This window comes from Glycine soja, chromosome 7 (assembly GCF_004193775.1).
Source record: "Glycine soja cultivar W05 chromosome 7, ASM419377v2, whole genome shotgun sequence".
Lineage (NCBI taxonomy): Eukaryota > Viridiplantae > Streptophyta > Magnoliopsida > Fabales > Fabaceae > Glycine > Glycine soja.
In genome coordinates this window covers 7,853,516-7,875,793 of record NC_041008.1, presented here as the reverse complement: position 1 = coordinate 7,875,793, position 22,278 = coordinate 7,853,516, and the positions used below count along the sequence as shown (strand labels likewise).

The 22,278-nt window shown below is 31.6% G+C and overlaps 4 protein-coding genes across 4 annotated transcripts; 2 read left to right on the top strand and 2 right to left on the bottom strand.

The window, feature by feature from the left end:
- Positions 1-4,157: 4,157 nt before the first annotated feature.
- Positions 4,158-6,020, bottom strand: LOC114418538 (peroxiredoxin-2B-like). Its single transcript, XM_028383948.1, has 3 exons — positions 5,762-6,020; positions 5,168-5,247; positions 4,158-4,595 (listed from the first exon to the last, which is right to left on the bottom strand). The coding sequence occupies exons 1-3, from the start codon at positions 5,914-5,916 to the stop codon at positions 4,342-4,344; spliced, it is 489 nt and encodes a 162-aa protein (XP_028239749.1). The 5' UTR covers positions 5,917-6,020; the 3' UTR covers positions 4,158-4,341.
- Positions 6,021-8,779: 2,759 nt separating this feature from the next.
- Positions 8,780-10,722, top strand: LOC114418537 (DNA-directed RNA polymerases II and IV subunit 5A-like). The gene is made up of 2 exons (XM_028383947.1): positions 8,780-9,386; positions 10,405-10,722. Exons 1-2 carry the CDS (start codon positions 8,892-8,894, stop codon positions 10,528-10,530), a joined length of 621 nt encoding a protein of 206 aa, XP_028239748.1. The 5' UTR covers positions 8,780-8,891; the 3' UTR covers positions 10,531-10,722.
- Positions 10,723-11,473: 751 nt separating this feature from the next.
- Positions 11,474-14,181, bottom strand: LOC114418536 (bark storage protein A-like). The gene is made up of 5 exons (XM_028383946.1): positions 13,896-14,181; positions 12,968-13,035; positions 12,624-12,779; positions 12,105-12,356; positions 11,474-11,986 (listed from the first exon to the last, which is right to left on the bottom strand). The coding sequence occupies exons 1-5, from the start codon at positions 14,110-14,112 to the stop codon at positions 11,648-11,650; spliced, it is 1,032 nt and encodes a 343-aa protein (XP_028239747.1). The 5' UTR covers positions 14,113-14,181; the 3' UTR covers positions 11,474-11,647.
- Positions 14,182-20,795: 6,614 nt separating this feature from the next.
- Positions 20,796-21,875, top strand: LOC114419916. The gene is made up of 2 exons (XM_028385731.1): positions 20,796-20,818; positions 20,981-21,875. Exon 2 carries the CDS (start codon positions 21,001-21,003, stop codon positions 21,661-21,663), a length of 663 nt encoding a protein of 220 aa, XP_028241532.1. The 5' UTR covers positions 20,796-20,818; positions 20,981-21,000; the 3' UTR covers positions 21,664-21,875.
- Positions 21,876-22,278: the final 403 nt, after the last annotated feature.

Sequence of the window (22,278 nt, the reverse complement as noted above, 5' to 3'; positions counted from 1 at the left end):
CAATGTTTATTAGTGTATATAAATGAAAATAAACTTTCACCTCATCCACACAGAGAGCTTTTGAGTTAGTATTTAAACACAAAATTCTAATAATTTCATTTTTATCATTCAGCCTTCTCCCTCTTTCTTTTATTTAAAAAATAAAAAATGGACACAAACACAATAGTATCAGTCTTCCCACTACTAATAATAATTATGCGTTGAATCAAAATTAAACTCACAATTACATAGCAAAAATTACAATTAAATGTTGTACTGTTTTCTTGGCTATCTCGCTTTTGACTCATTATTACTTGGAGAAGAAGAATTCCAATTTTGAGACATGAATAAAGTTGTGACAGAATAGAAACGACGAACAAAACGCACACATGTCAATACTCAACAGTCAACAGTAATATAATAATGACTACATATTATGAAAAGTTTAAAATATTTGTTTCGGTGCATTGATAGATAGTAATTTAGTCCTTAATCTAGTTTTGCTAGAGAAAGAAAAAAGAGGGAAAAGGACGATATTCACAAGATGATGGTTAAACAAAAATAGGATAGAAAATGTGGATAGTTTGTTGTCTCTGTAGATGAACGTGCATAACATTGGGAGGGATGGACCCACGTGTCTACTACCCCACCACCACCAGGTTTCCAGAAAAAACTCACATCCCGACAGATTCAAATTGTATTCAACCGTTTGAAGCTGTTGTTTTGTCCGAATCTGAACACTGCATCTGTCTCAGAAATAAAAGCAATACCTGAAGGTTAGGTAAGTTCTTCATATCCCGAATTAATCACATGGATGAATATATGCTTGATGATTTTCAGTTATATTTTCTTGTTCCTATGTGCAAACATGTGATGTGAGCATACAAGTATTTATTTAACTGATGAGTGTAACTCAATAAATAATAGGGTCAAGTTTCATAATAAAATCTGATTTAATTCTTCCTTAATATATTTTTGAAGTGATACCAGAAATTAAAGGGTGACTAAACATGAGACTGATAGTTAATCTCATAGTCGGTAAAAAAAATTTGAACATGTAGAAATACCTTGTATTCACCAAAGAATCAAAGGTCTTAACTAATTATTACTATTTCTTTGGAGCATGTAGATACAAGTTTGTCAAATATAACCCAAAGAATTAATTTTTTAAGGATACCTTGGATTTTACTAAAGAATGAAAGGTTTTAATTAATTATTAGTATTTCTTTAGAGCATGTAGATGCAAATTTGTGTTGGCTTACTAGTTAAAGTAACTCCTTAACTAAATTATTATCATTTATATGAGAAGTAAATAATAAAATAAAAATAAGTTCAGTTTTTTTTCTTCTATAACTAACTTTAATTTGCCTAAAGCGTGCCATAAGAAAAATCAAAACTAAATGATTCTAACTTTAGTGTCTTGAGTTTTGACACCAGATTAAACATTTAGATAATGTAATTCCTAATGTTTCTTTTGCTTTTATACTTCATTGAGATACATTTGGCAATATGGTTGCTTGTCTCAACCTTTTTGTCATTAGCATAGCATTTTTCAATCTAGTAAAGAAACTTTTAGATATTCTTTCTCTCAAATTTAGAGTTCTGAAAAGTCTTTAATGAAGTTGTTAATGATCATCAAGCACACTCAATTGGATTGATACCACTTCTCAATTTTCACCGTATTAAGAATTATTTATCGTGAAAATGGATTGATCTAACTTAAGTGTCATATATATTCAATTTCAAGAGTTGAAAACAACTTCAACTAACCCCCTTCTAAAGCTTAATTAGAGTTTGTACCATTCAATAATGGAATACCATAAGGACATTAGCAACAATAGCACTTGAAACTAAATAAGAAAAAAACAAAAAAAAGTTAGATGTAATCCATATTGGAAAATAAAAGACCCAAACAAAATATTAACATAATATAATTAAGGATTAAAATAAATACTTGAATTCATAGTTATTAATTACTTGATTAATGCAAAAGACTTACTCTAATAACAATCATGAACAAAAGGGTTTGTTCTCATGATTTTTTTTTTAATTAAACCATTTTATTCCTTAAAAGTACCTTTACAACCCTTTAGGAGTGTATTTGGTTTAGAGAATAAAAATAGAGAAAATAAAAATAGAACAGAAAATTTTAAATTAAAAATAAATATAAAAGGTGTGGGTCTAAAAAAATGCAATACTCCTCTCCAATATTATTTTTGTCCTTCCTTCAAAACATACCCTAAATGGAAAAAAGAGAAATAACTTCACAAGTTGATATCTTAGGGACTATAGTGAAAATTTCTTATTTATGGACTCTCCTAAGATTCTAATTTTGATGAAGTGGACTAATAATGATATTCACTCATTAAATTCATATCCATTGGTAATCTAAGGAATTCACTTAATCATATAACACAATATATAATTATTATTAAAAGGAGTTTACATTGTATAACGAGAGATACTAAAAAGGTTAAATTAAAATTTCTAGAGTTGATAGCAATGTAAAATACTAGTATGTGAGATCACAATTTACACCGTACTACTCGAATCCAGCTTAGTGTGCCCACAAGAGCCAACACTATTAATCAATGTCAAATCAGGACATTTAAGAATTTTTTAAACTTATATTAAAGTGAATTAATACCTGCAATTTCTTGCTTACTTTATAATTTTTCGTTGTCATCAGAAATGCAACATCAGTACCTATTTCCTTTAGCGTGGTTTCATTAAAAGAAACAGAAGAATGTTGACGATCATCCGAAAGTCTGAATTGAATTCTGCTAAAGTTATGAATATTCCTACAATCAAACATTCAAACCGGATTTCAACAGTATCCAAACAGACACACTATCTGATTACGAGGATGTTGAACATTTTTTTTAATAAAGTAACAAGGTAAATTCTGCAACCTGGTTCAATGAAAGCAGGCCTATTTCAATTGACTGAAAACCTTTGTAGATGAAACTATTCACGACAAGTTTCCAAACTAAAGTGCTCGTGGGTTGTCGCAACTAGCAATTAACATGCATGCGCACTTTATTTCCCCATGTTTGCTCGTCTAATGTTAACATGTCCAACTTTTGTTAGACATTATTACAGTGGAGATTGGAGTAAAGTTTGGGTAGCTAAAAGGCACATGCATGGTTATAAAGTTCAAAATGCCATTTACGCAAAAATGCACCAAATATTTGGACCCATATAACAAAACTTTTTACGAAATTATCATAATAAAGTACAATAAGTTGACATCCTGAACAATTCAATTGTAATTTTTCACTTCCTAATTCAGAGACTTAAACTAGAGAGGCAATAAACAGAGAACGTAGACTAATAAAAACTAGGATGACAAAGTTGAAAATAAGAATACAAAAAACATATAAGAATAAGAAAACAAGTTGAAAAAAAAAAGATTATATAAAAAAGTTGAAAATAAAAATAAGAGAAATTAAAATAAAAACTGCTAAATGAGTTACTAGAGTCATCAAAGGGTCGCTCAAGGTGATGGAATAATTGCAAAATTAATAGAGAAAAGAAGTGAGACACAAATGCAAGATAAGAGAGGAAAGAAGGGAAGCATAGGACAACAATATTTTGGACACTGAAGTGTCTACACCTAAAGAGATAAAAAAAAAATAGAGATAAGTAATATAACAGTGATGCATTAATGTTATAAGAAAAATCAAAAGTTTATGAAAAGTGTCAATCAAACGTTTCATTTATTTGGATATCCAAAAATCATCACATAGTTAATTATGAAATATGAAAGAGTGTTTTTACAAGGTGAAACATCTTTTTACTCAAAATCCCAAAATTACCTCCATCAAATCCTCTCTAACATTAATATTAGAGGGCATTCTCTGGATTTTGAACACCTACTCACTCTACTTAGCCGTATAGCGCTGTTGCAGACGCTACAATGAAGTGCCATACCAATGCATTTAGCGGCAGCAGACGCTACAATGAAGTGCCATAATAATGCTGCTATAGTGCACAATTGACAAATGTACAAATGCAGATTTTACATCGACCCGTCTTGTGAGGCACAGTAATTAATAGGCCAAATATTGACCAGGCCTTTTCAGGTTGTATAAGTATCCAATTTTACCTTTCTCTTATGAAATGAAGAGTTTACTACTATTTATACCAAAACAAGCAACCATCAAACTTGGCAATAATTGACAGCATTTGAAGCAAGAAATCTTATTTATTTCCATAATATGCACCATATCATGGTCCTTTCCAGAGCACATAACACAATTACATCTATGAAAAGGGAAAGGATTCTAGTATGTTCAGGCATCAAAAGAGTCACACCACACATTAAAGACGGCAAAAGAGCAAAGAAGAGGATTCAAGGGTTTAGAGGGCCTTGATGATCTCTTCAGCACTGGAGATGGTGAACTCTCCTCCACTTTCAACATTTGCAACCTTCACCTTGAGGTCTTCCACCAGCAAAGCAAACCTCTTTGAGCGGACGCCGAGACCCTTGTCGGTGAGGTCAAGCTCAAGACCGAGGGCATTGGTGTATTTGGCTGCACCATCAGCAAGGAACTTAACATGCTTGTTCTCTGGGAACGTTTTGGCCCATGAGTTCATCACAAAGGGATCATTCACTACAAAATCAAAGGCAATTTCAGATTAGCTATTTAACAAACGAACTATCTTCAAGACTTTGATTACTAGCACCATGAGTAGTTTCTTTTGTAGCTCATAGTATGAGTATGGTCCAACACATTTTATTCACCACACCACACAAAAGGTCAGTTCAATCCATGGAGAATTCTACCCATGTTAAAAGCAAATCAACACTCAATAGCCAATAATTATATTAACAATCAAGCAACAGACTATTTGGAATCCATGTCTAAAAACAATATGGAGACTCAACAAGTGCAAAAATGTTGGTAAATTTCAAGGCAAGTACCTTGGAAGTTTAGATTAAATCATGCAGCAATTGAGAAGAATTTTCAAACACAAGTCAACACATACCACGGTATACATCACTTGGCCGCCATCATTATTATCAATTGATTGAATAATCGACCATCCCAAGTCAAATTAACCAACAAGTACACCCCTTCATATTCTTATGCTAACATTAATTCGAATTACACATAATGTGAAAATAACTGACCACAGGCATGCACACATGGAGGGGGAAATTATGATATGTTTAGAGTCTCACCGCTGATACAGATTATTTCGTCCACACCCTTTCCTTTCAGCTCTTCTGCTCTCTCAATGAAGCCAGGCACGTGCTTCAAGCTATTACAGATTTACAGTTAGATCAAAATGTTTAAACACCACCATCTCTACTTTAGGAACACAAAACCCTAGTAACAATCGAAACAAAAACAAAGTACCCCAAAATTTGGGGATTCAACACTAAATCCCATAATATAAGCATCATGAGTCATGACCCTCCAATATCCAATTCATCATATCACTCCCACGATTTTATTATTTTTTTTTTCAATTTTTCTCCCTAGGAAAACAGATTTTTTATTTTTTATTTTTGCTTTCGTTGACACCAACAAATTTTACTGAAAAGGGAATTTTTCACTTAAGAAAACAAAATTCAAAAGAAAAATAAGAGAACTTTGAGTACCCCAGTTACAAAAATTCACTTGGATCAACAAAGCAACAGTTCATATCTAAAAAAATAGAAACTTTGGGGGTAAAAATGCTGAATCTCAAGTACCCATGAATCTGTTTCAGTTTATTTTCTGGTTAAAAATTGAAGATTGGAAGTTAGAAAGTGAAAAGGGAAAGTAAAGACCTGCATGTAGGAGTGAAGGCACCGGGAACCCCAAAGATGATGACTTTCTTGCCGGCGGCGAGAGAGTGAATAGAGATAGTTTGGGGTTTGTTTTCTTCATCCAAGTAAGCCAAAATGCCGTCTGGAATGACATCTCCCACTGCAATTGGAGCCATGATGCTGATACTGAAAATAACACTGTGCAATGAATTTTGTGTTGTTTGTGTTTTCTTACATCCTCCACAAAATCCAGCCCAACTTATATAGCAAGTAGTCCCGTCTTTTAATTAAATACTGTAATCTGTTGTATTAACTATTAAGGGGGTTTCATGAAAATTTGAAATATAAATTATTAGGCTGTGGCCAGGGTAACCACCTTAATAGGTGATCTATAATGAATTATAATTTTGAACCATTAAATTAATTTAATCTTATAGATTAAATTATAGGTCTTTCACATCATATCTCAACTCTCTCACTAGTTCTATGGCCAATATGTTCTTTGATAAAAAATAAAATAAACGTAAAATTGTAAATTTGGTTTTCCTATTTATCTTAAAATTTGATTTTGGTTCCTTTATAATTTAATTTATGAATTTAGTTTTCTAATTTTTTGTAATTCCCTTATTTTAGTCCTTAACTCAAAAATTGGAAATTGATGATTAATTGCTTATCTTGACCGTCATGTGTCACGCTTTTATTAGAGATTGACATTAATTAGGTACACGAAACTAATGTTCAATACACGTGACGGTCAAGGTAAACAATTAACAGTCAACGTTCAATTTTAAGGTTTGGGACTGAAATAATGAGATTAAAAAAAATGGAGGATTAAATTTATAAATTAAATTATAAAGAGACCAAATTTACAATTTTGAAATAAATAAAAAGACTACATTTGCAATTTTACCAAAACTAAAAGACCTTCTTTCGAGGAAAATGACATAGTTTCACCCATTGTCTAGGACAAAAGTGAAGTTGTATGGCAATGGAACACCAAAGTGGTAGACGACGTTGCAGAAGGGAGAGAAGAGGGTGGGTTTATTTGACGGTGTTGTAACCATACCTAAGGGTTTCTTCAGTGATGGTGACCTTCATTTTGAGAACCACCATTGCCATTGACGTTTCGAAGTTTGTCAAGGTGTGAGAGATTTGTAATTCTATCACCCATTGATATACCTCCATTACTCAACTCAATGTTGAACTGCTTTAAAAAAATTATGTATATGAATGATTTTGATTTTCTTATAGTTTATTCACATGGATTTGAAAGCTTGCATTTTTCATCAAAGTTTATCCCCTAAGTAAAACAAGAACACAACATTGCAGAAGGGAGAAAGGGGCGTAAAAGGAATCCAAGTGTGGATTTGTTGTTTTGTTTGGGCATCTATTGGGCTTCGCATGAGTGGGACAATTATGGTTTTGATTTGGTGATTCTCAGGGCTTGAGATAGTGGCGTTGTCCAAGGCCCATCGGAGCAGAGGTGGTTCATGATGGTGATCTATCGTATCTTCTCATCAATAGAGGGCTTAGCCATGAAGTGGAACTCGTTGACAACAGAGATAACGTCGGAAAAAAGGGTGGGGGTGGCAACGAAAAAAAATGTTCCATTGTAAATTGCCTTTGGTGGCAATGAACAATAGTTGTTGAAAAAAGATGAGGAATCTAGTGTGAAATGACCTACTGTAATAAGATTAATCTAACAAAAAAAAATGATCCATTATGGATCACTTATGATACTGATCTAGTGAAGTAATGATCAAATTATTAAATAAAAAGATTGAAAAGTAATTTTTTTCATATATTAATTTCTTTCTTATTTCTTATACTATTGTTTTGTTTAATAAATATTTATATGAAAATTTTTATTGTCTGGTATAATTTTATTTGATTCGAGTAAAATTATCTCTAACAAAAGATAGATACTATATTTATAAAAAGGAATTAGTATATATTTACAAATTAAAATATACCACATTATAGTTAATAAAAAATTATCATATGTGAAAATCTTGTTACTTTTATATTATATCTATCTTTTTTTTATAGGAATATTATATTATATCTATCCTAAAAATTATTTAATATGGTTTTTTATTGATTAACAATGTAATTTTTTCATGGTTATAATGTATAAAAAGTATACTCTTAACATACCCCACTTGTTCTATTATAATTGTTATCTAAAAGAAAAAAATTATCTCAAAATAATTATTGTTTTAACTTTTTAAAATAACATTAATTATCTTTTTTCACTTATATCCCTTGTACTATTAATGGTGAACAACATAAATTATAAATGAATTAATGATGATATAAGATTAATTTTATAAAATTACTACTTTCTTTCATCTATTTTTTTCTTGGACGGTGTAAAATAACAATGCAGTAAAAGAAAATCTCACGTTATACCAATATTTAGTTTCAATAGAGTAGGTGGAAAAAAAATATTTCCATGGGACAAGAATACCTCTTTACGAGTAAAATTTTATATATACCCTCTAATTAACCACTAACTCCACTACCCTATCATTTTTCCTTCATGATATATGCTTAAAATTTTTTCAATCCCTTCATTCTTGTCCAATTAATGTCCCCATTTAATTTACTGTCAATTTCATTCCTACAATATTTATTTTTTAATAGACAACTATTTCTCCTCTTTTAATTATCGTATAACATATGAGGAGGAAACAAAGATTGTAATGAGACTCATTTTTATAATAAGAATATTTTAGTAACCATAATATATATTCTTATTAAAAAAAACTCAACTAAACACATGTTTTTAATCATCCCTGAGATATAAAAAATAGTCTCAACCAATCTTAATAGTTAACAAAACATATTTTTCTAGTAATGCCTAGAAATAACATTGTGAAGAAAAAATATTTCCAAAACAAAAAAAATTATATGCAAAACAAATGTCCCGCGAGTACAAATTAAAACCAATAAATAAGTAGACAAGAACTTAATGAAGTTGGAGCGGTTGGATCAAAACCCAAAATATATTAGACAAGAACTTAATGAAGTTGGGCCGGTTGGTTGAAAAGGCGTGTGTGTGTTGATCCCTATTTATACTTTAGGGCTAATAAGCTTAAAGGGTAGCGTGTGTGTTCCCATTCCCTGTGGTGAAAGGCTAAGGAGGAAGATGGTGCTTTCGGAGGAGGAAATGGGTCGTCTGTACCGAATAAGGAAGACGGTGATGCAAATGCTTCGGGACAGGGGTTTTCTGGTGGGTGACTTCGAGATCAACATGTCGAAGCATGAGTTCAAGTCCAAGTACGGCGAGCACATGAAGCGCGAGGACCTGGTCATCAACAAGTCCAAGAAGGACAACTCCGGCGACCAGATCTACGTCTTCTTCCCCGACGAGCCCAAGGTCGGCGTCAAGACCATGAAGACCTACACCAACCGCATGAACTCCGAAAACGTCTATAGAGCCATCCTCGTCACCCAGACCAACCTCACCCCCTTCGCCCGCACCTGCATCAGCGAAATCTCCTCCAAATTCCACCTCGAGGTCTTTCAGGAGGCCGAACTTCTCGTTAACATTAAAGAGCATGAGCTTGTCCCCGAACATCAGGTTCTCACTGACGCCGAGAAGAAAACCTTGCTCGAGAGATACACTGTCAAGGAAACTCAGGTAATTCTCTTTTTAAGGGATTTATTTCACATTTTCTTAGTTTAAGGGTTTCATGTACTTTCAGAAACTAAGCTCGTCCTTGGTATCAGTGTTATCTGTTTTCACTTTCAAAGAAAACAGACAATAAGACTCAAAATACGTTTTCTTAAACTTTAGAAAACATTTTTTCTGAAAATATTTTAAGAGCAGGGATAAAACTGAAAACAACGAATCAACTTTTGCCGGCTTTTTTTGAAGAGGTGAAAACACGGTGTCCTGTGTCCGCCTTCAGAGTATTTTCTTGTCTGTACATGTTCTTCAAATCTTGAAAAATTTGAAAATAAACACTCAAATCAAGTGTCGACTAAACTGGCTGTTTACTTGATTATTAATTGTTTTAGTCCCTTGGTGTTCTGATAGACGACTCCCTCATATGCTATCCTACACCTAGGTAGAGAAAGAAAAAAGAGAAAAATATAGGCATAATAGGATTTATGACTTGATAGGAAGAGAGAGATACAATGAAATGAGAAGTGTTGATTAGGTCTTTAAAATGAAGAGTGATTCAAGTATGATTATAAGGAGTAAAATGATGGAGCATCAGTAAATTCAGATACTGAAATGACATTTTTTTTAAATTTTTATTTTGGGAAACTCAATTGCATGAAACAAATGCCTTCCAAAAAAAAAAATTGCATGAAACAAATGAGTCTGGGAATCAATTTAGTGTGTTACTCAAATTTTTACTTTATTTTACTAGAATGCACTGATATATATATATATATATATATATATATATATATATATATATATATATATATATTATATACTGTTATCTGATCATAGATCATCATTGTATGAGAAAACTGTTCTAATTGGTTGACAGTGAAAGATTTTAAAATGTTAAAAATATTGAAGTCAAATTTCATTTTCTGCATTGGGTTGGACTTAGGATTGCAATTCTAGTATTTGCCTACAACTTTCTGCTGAGATATTGACATGGTGCTTTATTCCTAATTTTTGTGGGGGTGGTTCTCAGCTACCTAGGATTCAGGTCACAGATCCTGTTGCAAGATATTATGGATTGAAGCGTGGACAAGTTGTCAAGATTATCCGGCCAAGTGAAACTGCTGGCAGATATGTGACATACCGATTTGTTGTATAAGAATTTGCTTTAACATATTTGGTTATACTGTCATAGTGATGGATAGGGATATAAAGCCTTCTTTTTGCAAGGGGGGAACTCTTGATTTACAAGGAAATGAAATGTGTGTTTGTTTCTGTTTATTATAGACTATCAAGTTCTTTTGGTAATTTAGTGACAAGGAGAGCGGAGGGAGGTTCATTTCTTTTGTCATTTCTGTGCATGATGTTGTCCCGAGTCTTTTATAAGTTGGTGGGTTCTTCCTGCTCCATAATTATCTATTTAACCATATGATTTAGGTGCAAACCTTACCGGAATTATGATAAAGTCATTCTCATGTCAATTGAGATGAAATTCCTTCATGAACGATCTCGAATTCGTTTAGTTATACACACATAGGAGCATATTAAAAGTGAGAGTAAAATGAATTGATTTTGACCATGTTGTCATACATGGATAGTGAAGATTGGTTTTATTCAAATCTAATTTTGATCATATATATCTGTATGTCCATTTGTAAAGAACCCTCTTCCAACTATTCCTTGTTGCCGTATTTCATGTCATTGTAAAGGGAACAACCATCATGAAGACATGAACTGAAACAATTGCCAGACTTCAATTAACAGTGTGTTGTCTGGGAAGTAGAGATGATTTCTCATTGTAAAATTCAAAGTTTTACTGAATTATGTCGGTTCCCATAGTCCATCAGAGTGGCTGTTATGGCCTATGGGGATTGATTTCTTATGTTGTAATATTCCCTGTTTGCTCCTTGCATATGTCTCTATCTGTGTTTTAAGAAGTGTCAGCTTCTTGAACTGTGCTGCATTTTAACCTTTTTAATGACTATATGTATCTTTTTTTTATGTCCTTGATTTGGAGCAGGAGTGAACTTGAACCCCCTTTACAACTGTTTTGAATCCCATTTATTTAAATTAGTTCAATATGAAACATCTAGACTGCAATATTCTCTTCAAATGAACTGAGTTTAGCATATCAAAAAGTCTTAACCTGTTTGGTTATGCTTTTATTTTGAAGTACGATGGAGTGCATACATGACATAGACTTTTAAAATTTTAACACATTATTTGCCCATCTCAAATACATCCCTTGTTAACATTTTTTGAGAAACACATTAGAGCTACTGATTTAATAAGGAGATAAATCTGACAACAACATCTAGAGCGTTTTGCGATGCTAACGAGGCAAACACATCCACTTCATTAGACAAAGTAGAACTGTCACCAGCTAAATCAGATAGTGATCTAATGGCAATGAAGGGTTTCTTTTGTTGGAGACAGATTAAAGCAACGGCAGCACTTTCCATGTCAATAGCAGTGACATCAAATTTAGAGTGCAAAAACTCTCTGTAAGCTTTGTTGTCAACAAACACATTAGCACTAACCCCTTTCTCTACTCTCACCACAATAGGCCTTCTTGGCAAGCAAGTTGTATTGACACAATTACTTAATTTAACATTCTGTAGTAAATGAACAAAGCAACAACTCAGGTTAATTAGATTTTATTTTATTATTTTTAAATTTCCTTTCAGAATTAAAAAATTAAAGATGAGATAATCAAGAGGGATTGAGATTCACCTTGAGCTCTCTTGCAATCTCAAAGTAAGTTTTGTCAACTGAAACCCAAAAAGCATGTTGCCTAACTTCAGCAGTTCCATTCACGGGGAAAATTTCCTCTGCTTGAAACCAGACGTTGTTCAGAAGATTTGTCGCTGACTTGGAATGTTTTGTGTTGTTATTGTAATCGGCAAACTTAAGATAACCAAATCTTCTGCTATAATCTCCACTGGCTTCTAAAGCTAGTGCATCCTTAGGACCATCTCCAAATCTCTATTCAATTGAATAAAAAAAAAGTCAAATTAAGTTATAGTAGGTTTGGCTGGTTTAATATGCTAGTCTTTATGCCTGTTTACGTATATAGTAATTGCTTTTGACATTATGAATTAGAATGGATATAACTTTCTTCTTTTCTATTTATCCTAGAAAAGGTGAAAATAAGGGCAGAGGCAATAAAGGAAGATAGAAAATTAATCTCCACTTTCATTATTGTGTAACAAGTTGTGAACGAGAGAGAGTCAATAGACATTAACGCCTTACCTGCCAATTCCAAAGTCCCGTGTGAGCCCAATACTGGGGAATAGTAACATCTCCAATTTGGAGTTTAGGATTTGCGTTTCCTGCAATTCCATAATGAACAACTCCTTCTATATCTAACAGAGTAAGCAACAATTGGGTAGAAATGCCTGCATTTAGCTACAACAAAGAAACCAAAACTTTTTTTTTGAAAAGCCAAGTGAAATTTATTAATAATGAAACTTAGATTAGAACACAAGATGTGTCCATTTTACGCTACACACTGATACAAAGAATATTGACAATTTTTTTTCTTCATATCTAACAAAAAAGTTTTAAGTAAAATGCACAACATAAACTCAGCTTACCATACTCAATCCTGTCATCACAACTATAACTCTCTTTTTTTCCAATACACCAATGCGAAAGTGTTTTCCTGCAATGTATTGTGAAGTTTACCAAATGAAAAGAGATGAGAAAGATCATGCATGAAATCTTCAAAATTCTACTCCGGCTGAATATGTTCGATCTCTAGTGCTAAAGAGATCATCAAGGCTCTTTCAAATTCTACTCCAGTTGAATATGTTTAAATGATCAACAGTGGATTCAAATCCTTCACACCAAAAGAAACTAACAAACTAATAACTAATAAAAAAAATAACTATCCTTTTTCTCTCAATAAGGTCCCGATCATAAGCAGAAAAAATCAATCAATCAGACTCAATTATCAAAAAAGAAAAAGCCAGCTTTGCAATAATCATTAACCATAAAAAAAGCTAAAGAATTAGCGTGGACAAAATATGAAGTAGAGAGAGTATACTTGGATGAATAAGAGGCGCAAAAGCTCTGTAGTTAATTTATATGGTCAAGAACACGTAGCCAGCCACTTTAGCTGCAGTGCCTATAGCTTAATTCCCAAATCTACAACTTCACGCTGAATCAACTACAACGAATGATTTTGAAATTGTTGATTTATGGCTGATGTGTCTATTTTCATGCAAAATTATCAATAATGATTATGGGGGGAGTTGCAGAGAGTCTAAAAGGATTCAAAATCAATGCAGATTTGTTTCAGTTCATGGTTACTAATTATCAACTAAAACAAGAAAAAGAGATATAAAGTTGATCTACTGGTTAATGAAGAAAGGGGAGATTGTAGGTTCAAATTCATCTACTAACAAAAAATCAACCATTAACATTTGTTGATATAAAAAAAAAACAAGTAGAAGAAAGGATATATATTTGGGTAGAAGCGTATTACAATATAATTGAACAACACATGGTTGTATAAGTTACCGGCAAAATCAAAGTAAGGAAACTTGTTATGTGGCACAAAGCTAGGTGAACGAAGAAGAGGATTCAGCTCAAAGGCATTTGGAACCACTATACCAACGTATGGTCCTTCCCTATTGATTTTGCTGATTTCTCTCCAAGAAACTTCAGAAACTGCACCATTGGCACTGATTGTACTGCCCAATACCAACACAAGTAAACCTAATAACTTCATCTTCATTCAATGCTTATGTCTTTCAAGTTTTCAAAAGTGAAATGGTTTAAAGCCCCTTGATATAGGGCATGGAAGTAGAATAGTCAACCAGCTAGTGAAAGATAGATGATACTAACATATAGAAGAAACATACAAAAGGAAGAAAGTATAGCGTGTCATACAAAAATGTAAGTAAAAAATGTGGGGTTCAATATTAAAATATTTGTTTGGAATATAAAAATTTGTTTAAATGATAAAGTGTATTTTAATAGCAACTTAAAATATTTCATTATCTTTTGTTATTGAAAAACTCAACTATTGATTAAAGTTATTAAGAAGTAAGGACTGTAGAATTTTTTTAAGGAATGGTTAATTAAAATAAAAACTTAACTTGATTTGGTGTTAAAACTTAATTAAGAGAAATATATAAAATTGGAAAGGCTCATAATTACATGGTCTGGGGTTCAATTTCAAGTTCATGTGTATGAAAAAAAATGTTTGAATAAATTAGCTCTTTAAATAGATATCAATATTTCTAAAAATTAGTGTTTAGCTACATGCTGAGAATTATCTCCGAATTCATCCGAAAAAGAATAGGTTAGTCGACTCTCAAAGAATAATCTTAAATCCATTAAAAAAATATAGATCGTAAAAAAACTTCACATTATTGCAACAAATTGCTCAAGAAAAAAAATTTATAGAAGTAATTGATTTTGATTAAAAATAAATTAATCTAGCTTATAAGGGTGAGATTGTTTTTAAACTTTAAAAAATAACAAAGTAAACACTTTTTATATAAGTGTCTTTTTAAGAAACAGATAAAATTTATTTTTTAAAATAAGCAGAGAACTATCTTTTTAAGCCAAAACAATTTACGTAAACACATTTTTAAAAAAAATAAAAAAATGACTTATTTTATTAAAATAAAGGCTTATTTTAACAAAAACAAGTGGATCCTAATTTAATAATCAAGGTCCTAATATATTGATTATATGGACATAAGAAATGAATCAGTCGTTAATAAGTTAAACAATCCAATTTGATTATACTACATTAATAAATAAAAAAATAATGTCCATAATAATGATGTTTAATTAAAATAAATATTTATTTTAATAAAATAAATAATTTTTTATTTTTTAGTGTGTTTGTCTAAACTAATTTTGTTTAAAAAATAATTTTTTGTAGAAATATGAGATTGATCGCATGGTTAGAAAAGAAAAAAGGAAAAGAAGAGAGATTAGAAGTTTAAATCCCACCCATTCACATTTTAACCAAACTAACTGGTTAACATTAAAAAAAGTAAGTAATTTTTTGAGTATTTTAAATTAAGAAGTAAATTCTTTTTATCCAATATATATTCATGATTGACTTAATTAACAAGATAATACATTTTAATTTGATTGAATATTCTTTTTGGGTGGGTGGTGGGGGTTATTTTATCAGTTATATTTGTTAAATTCTATCTCAACATTCTTTTTCTTTCTCACTTCTGTTTTTCTTTATTTATATGCCTATTTTTTATATATCTGAATTCTTTTTTATTTTTATATGTTTGGGGGAGGGGCGGCGTTCAATGTAGCGTGCTTTGATCATTCAAAGTATTAGTAAAAGAATTGACTGTCTTTTCTGCATAACTTATCCATTCAGCTGATTGGGAATAGCGTACGTGGTTCAATCACCCAAAATATTCTTACTTCTTACAACAATTTCCTTCTCTATGTACAACTCTTACATTCAACTATTGACTTATACAAATGTCTCTAACAAATGAATATTAATATTGTTAATAGAATTAAAATAATAATTGTGTCCTGCAGTTGTTTTTTAAATACTTAGGCGTGTTTGGTTTGATTGTTTTCTGTTTTCATTTTCACTGAAAACAGAAAACGGTGATGAAAATGTGTTTGGTTGGATTTCTGAAAACATTTTCAGTGAAAATGAAAACAAGAAACAACCAGAAAATAAAAACAATAAATTCTCGTTTTCAGTGTTTTCAGTTGAGAACAGAAACCTCATTTCGGGTAAAATGAAATTGCGATGACAATAAATATAATTTTAAGCAAATCTAAAAATACAAAAAGACAAGAAGTCAATACATCATAAATTTTCAGTATTTTTATTTCATAAAAACAGAAAACAAAAAGTCAAACCAAACATATTTTCAGAAGTCTAATCTTTTAAAAATGAAAACAGTTTTCTGAAAATGAAAACAGAAAATAAAAATGCAAACCAAACACACCTTTAGAATCTTATTGTGTTGTTAATTATACAAGTCAATAATATATGAAGATCAAGGTCGATTAATAAATATTCCGTGCGTTCTGATACCAATACTTCACTTTTAATAAACGAAATCCGGTAACCTTTAAAAAAAATCCGGAAAATAAAGAAAGATATAATTAAGTATAATTAAAAAAATATTTACTTTATATACATATACATTTATATCTAGCATGTCTGCATGTATATAATTAATTTTTTTTAAAAAGATATTAATAAACATAAAACCATAATATATATAGTTAAGAGAATTAATTTTTGAATAGCTATACAAAGTTGGTGTAATTCACTAATAATTAAAACAAAGTACTGTTTACCTTTCCTTGTCAATGGTAAATGTGTTTCTTTTATGATCGTAAATTATTTTTATGATACGAGAAAATTGTTTTAATTTTCTTATTTGTTCACAATGTTTTTAATGATTATTTCTTTTCTGTGTTTAACGATTAAATAATTAATGTTCTCTCCACAAAAATTTAACTCAGTTAATTAAGAAGCTGATTTTGTATCTAGTTTTTATATTGTTAAAGAAACTTAACAAACACTCATCCGAGATATAAAAGCATACTTAAGTTGAATGTATAAAGTTTTTTTTTTATTTTTTACATACTTCATTATAATAAATTATATATATGAAAGTATTATTAACTTTAATTTTGTAATTATTATTTAATTTTTTTTATTTAAAGTGATTTCTAATAGGTTGACAAATATATAATCGAATTTGGGTGCTTATTATATGATAGTTTCCGATGCTAATTAAGGCGGCCTAAATATGGAAGAATTAATCAATAATGAAATGAAAAAAAACAATGATACACGAACACAAAAATAGAGAAAGGTGATTTCGAAAATATGATAGAGAGTTAGATGCTATGCAATTAAATTAGAGTGCGAAGACTATTCTGCTATCCAATTATAATTTAAATAAACTTTAGTAAGAGTATCTGCATGCGACAAATAGTTATTAATTATTAGGTGGGTTTTTTTGACTAAAAAAAAATATTAGGTGGGCTTTTAAAGTTAAGAACCTAGGTTTATTATTAAATAAAAAAAGAGGATGACACGTGGATGAACCGTTCTTATATAAACTAGACAAAAAATAATTGTAATAAATGAAATGAGATGATAGATTCAATAATTAATTTCCATTTCATTCTGCCAATAATTCATATAATGTCAACTTACATTTCTAAAAAGAGTAAAATATATTTTCAGTGAAACTTAATTTTAGTGCAAACTTCAATTTTGATTATAAACTTTACAGAAAGTAATTGATTTTTTTTTAATTTCATTTTCACTTTAAAAGTGAATACAGTCTCTAACGAGAAATGAAAATCATCATTTTCTTGAAGTTTAAATATAAGTTAAAGTACGATAGTTAATACTATTTTTCACTGAAATTATAGCGTCTAATATCATATTTTACATAAAAAATTTCATTTAACGTTTTCCAACGGGAAGGATGGTTTCAAATAAGCCAACTCAGCCCACCCATGCATGACGCATTCTTCCAGGAAATACTAGTCCAAAGTCCAAACCATGCATAGTTTGTGTTGAAGATATATATTTTTGTAATTGTATAATATTTTATTTTTTAGTTTTTAAAATAAGATTTAGTAAATAAGTTAGTTTTCTATACTTTAGGAATAAGTCGGTTTTGATGGATTAGCTTAGTCAATAAGTGATTATTATCTTTAAGGAGTAAGTTAGTTTTAATATTTTGTTTTGCTAATATTTTGTTATCTAATTAGTTTATCTTTTGTTATTTATTATATCACTGCTGAGAATAATTTAAATTAGAATAGAATAATTCTATTTCCTCTGCATACATATTGTCTCTCTTCTTTCCTCTATTTTTTTATAATTTTCTCCCCAAAACCAACAATTGGTATCAGAGCCTTATTTTTACGGGACCTGTACCATGGAAGGTGAAACAAGTTTTTTCCACATAACTCTTCCAATCTTTGATGGAGAGAAGTATGATCTTTGGGAAGTGAAAATGCAATCCTACATGGAGTCTTTGGATTTGTGGGATGCTGTGGAAGAGGATTATGAAATATCTCCGCGGCCTGAGAATCCCACTATGGTCCAAATTAAAAATCACAAGGAAAGAAAGATGAAGAAGGCAAATGTGAGGTCATGTTTATTCACTGGTGTTTCACAAATGATATTCATCAGAATCATGACTCTTAAATCACCCAAAGCAATTTGGGATTATCTGAAAGAGGAATACGTTGGAGATGATAGAATACGAAACATGCAAGTGCTGAATTTAAGGAGGGAATTTGAGCTTCAAAGGATGGAAGAGTCAGATATAATCAAAGAATACTCAAACAAATTGTTGGGTATTGCCAACAAGATAAAGTTGTTGGGAAGTGATTTTGCTGATTCGAGAATTGTAGAGAAAATTTTGGTAACGGTGCCGAAGAGGTATGAAGCATCTATAGCTTCATTGGAGAACATAAAAGATCTGTCAAAAATCACATTGGCAAAAGTGCTACATGCCCTGCAAGCTCAAGAGCAGCGAAGGTTGATGAGGCAAAATCGTGTTGTTGAAGGTGCTTTGCCCGCCAAACATCATGAAGTTGATGAAAGTAAAAAAGATTTTTTCAAGAAGAATCAACCAACAAGCAGCGAAAATAGTGCAAACAACCAAAACAAAGGTAAGGATAAAAAGAAAAATTATCCACCTTGTCATCATTGTGGCAAAAAAGGTCATGCACCTTTCAGATGTTGGAGGAGACCAGATGCAAAATGTAACAAGTGCAACCAGATAGGGCATGAAACGGTGATCTGCCCCAACAAAAATCACCATGATGAGGGAGCTCAGATTGTTAATCAAGAAGAAGATGACCAACTGCTTGTGGCCACATGCTTCTTGAGTAGTGAATCAAGTGAAAGTTGGTTGATTGATAGTGGTTATATGAACCACATGACATATGATAAGACTCTATTCAAGGATTTGAAGCCAACTAATGTCTCAAAGGTCAGAATTGGAAATGGTGGCTATATTCCAGTAAAAGGAAAAGGAACTGTTGCAATTTCAACGTGTTCAGATATCAAATTAATATCAGATGTTCTTTATGTACCTAACATTGATCAAAACTTGCCAAGTGTAGGTCAGTTGATTAAAAAGGGATTTAAAGTGTCCTTTGAACATCAACATTGTTTTATCTATGACATTGTTGGCCAGGAAGTTCTAAGGGTTAAAATGAAAGATAAAAACTTTTCATTTGATTCAGCAGAGGAGGAGCATACAACCTATTTCACTCAAGTCACACCCATGGAACTCTGGCACAAGAGACTTGGTCATTGCCATCTTGAAAGAATGCTAAACATGAGAAAAATGAATTATGCAAAAGAAAATTTGAAGAAGTTTCAAATGGAGGAATGCAAATCTGTTAGCACACCAATGAATCAAAAGGAGAAGTTTAGCAAGGAAGAAGGTGTTGATAACATTGATGAAGGATATTATGGGAGCTTGATTGGATGTCTAATGTATCTCACTACGACAATGCCAAACATTCTATTTGCTCAAAAGAACAAAACTGGAGTTTTTGTTGACAATCAAGTAGTCATTGCTATTGCAAACAATTCCGTGTGTCATGGGAAGACTAAAGATTTCAACATCAAGGTATATTATTTGATAAAGATGCAAAAAAGTAGAGAAGTAAACTTAATTTACTGCAAGTCTAAAGATCAACTGGCTGACATGTTTACAAAGTCACTACCTATCAACAAACTTGAAGTCAAAGAATTAGAATTTGCAATTCCAAAAGCAAGGAGGAGTGTTGAAGATATACTTTTGTAACTGCATAATATTTTATTTTTCAGTTTTTAAAATAAGATTTAGTAAATAAGTTGGTTTCCTATAATTTTGGAATAAGTCAATTTTGATGGATTAGCCTAGTCAATAAGTGGTTACTATCTTTAAGGAGCAAATTAGTTTTAATATTTTATTTTGTTAATATCTTGTTATCTAATTAGTTTATCTTTTGCTATTTATTGTATCGCTGCTGAGAATAATTTGAATTAGAATAGAATAATTCTGTTTCCTCCGCATACACATTGTCTCTCTTCTTTCCTCTGTTTTTTTATAATTTCCTCCACAAAACCAATAGTTTGTGTTACAGGTGCTTAGAGTAGGCTAGTAATTAATTTCTTGTAGTTGAAGGGTGTTTATGCTTAAATCAATCTATCAAGTGAAAGAATGAAGAATCAAACAGCTAAAAGCAATGGCACTAGCTAGACAAAGAAAAGTGGTTTTGAAAATATGGTAGAGAATTAGATACTATGTGAGCAAATCGATCTGCGGAAGAATAACACACTTCCCAGCTTGCACTGAGAGTGCATGCATAGATTATTCTGTAATATATGTGTATTTATAATTTCGGCATGTGAACATCCCAATTAACCCTGCTAACCAGAGAAACCCATTATTTTCTCAGTAAGTGCACATGCACATACAATGCATTAATATTCCTCATATTGCGTACCCTTCTTCAATTCCACTTGAGTTATTCTGTGTTGCATGATCTATATATAAATAAAAAGATGGGAAATAGTATTCGTGATGCTTTCAATAATTCTCGAATTCCTTGTGATATAGAGCTCGGGAGATCTGCCACCATGGAGTTGTCCACAAAGACGAGGAAGAAGTTCGGTGATGATGGAGGATTTTGGGAAGATTGGTATGTCACATACACCGTACATGGCCAAACTTGTTCCCTCTGCTTAGTAAGAGATTATGACAAACACGATAATCTCAATAAGGTATCCTTCATTCTCCTAGACCTTGGACTTGGATTTAGGACTTTATGCTTGCACATAGAAACAACAAGTGAAACAGGTTTTCTTCGGATAAACTCGACACAATCCATCCCGTGGACGAAGACAAACAGAACGGTTGATGCACGGGACGATGTTGTGGACACCAAGGTTTACTTGGATGGCAATGCAAACCAGAGGAATGATCTTATTGTTTTGGAGTGCAAGAAAAATAGCACGGATCATGATGAAGAGACTAATGTGGTCACTGTGGCACACTATTTTGCTGATAGTAGAGGAAGAGCTTTTAACATAGATGATGAATTAGGTATTGGCCTTTCGGTTGTGGCAAAGGTTCGTGTATCCAATGGCCAATTAGATATAACGGTGGAGGGTCCTGAGCAACACCCTGCATCTGCATTATTTTGCATGTTTGATCAAGTCAATAGAACAGGGATTTGGAAGCCTACCATGTGCCCTCATTGTGCACAACCCAGATCTTCTGCCTCTGCTCCTGCAGCATGATTTTGCAGGAACCCTAGATGCATGTCTAAGTTGTGTCTGCATGCAACCTACTAGCTAGTGCTTTGTAACCTTTGTTTCTTTAAGTTTCCTTTCTTTGACAATAATAGATAGATTACAAGAGAGGAAATTAAAGAGGGATCTATACTAAAGTGACCAATACAGAAATTTGGAGTTGTGGTAATAATACTCATAAAATTTTGTAGTATTAAAGATGTTGCATGTTATTTTTTAAAGTAAAAATATATATCAATTTTTTCTTTACGAGTTTTTATATTTCAAAAACAATAGATAATTTTCTCATTTTCATATCCCATTTTTTTATGATATTCAAGAATCAAGATCTATCATTTCAGATTGAGGAGAAAACCAACCACAATATAACAGGCAAACCACAATATATGCACATTTTGCAAAGTTTGTTTTCAAATTTTAGTTCAGCAAGCTTAGCTTTTAGATACATGAATATCCTTCGAATATGAGCCTCGGACAGCAAGGGAAAATAGGATTAACAAGCATAAAAAAATGAGTTGCTTGAAGAGAAAAAAGTAAATTCACATGAAAGCTTTGAAATGGTTTTTCTTTTTTTAGAAATGTGAAAGTAAGTATAACCCTTTA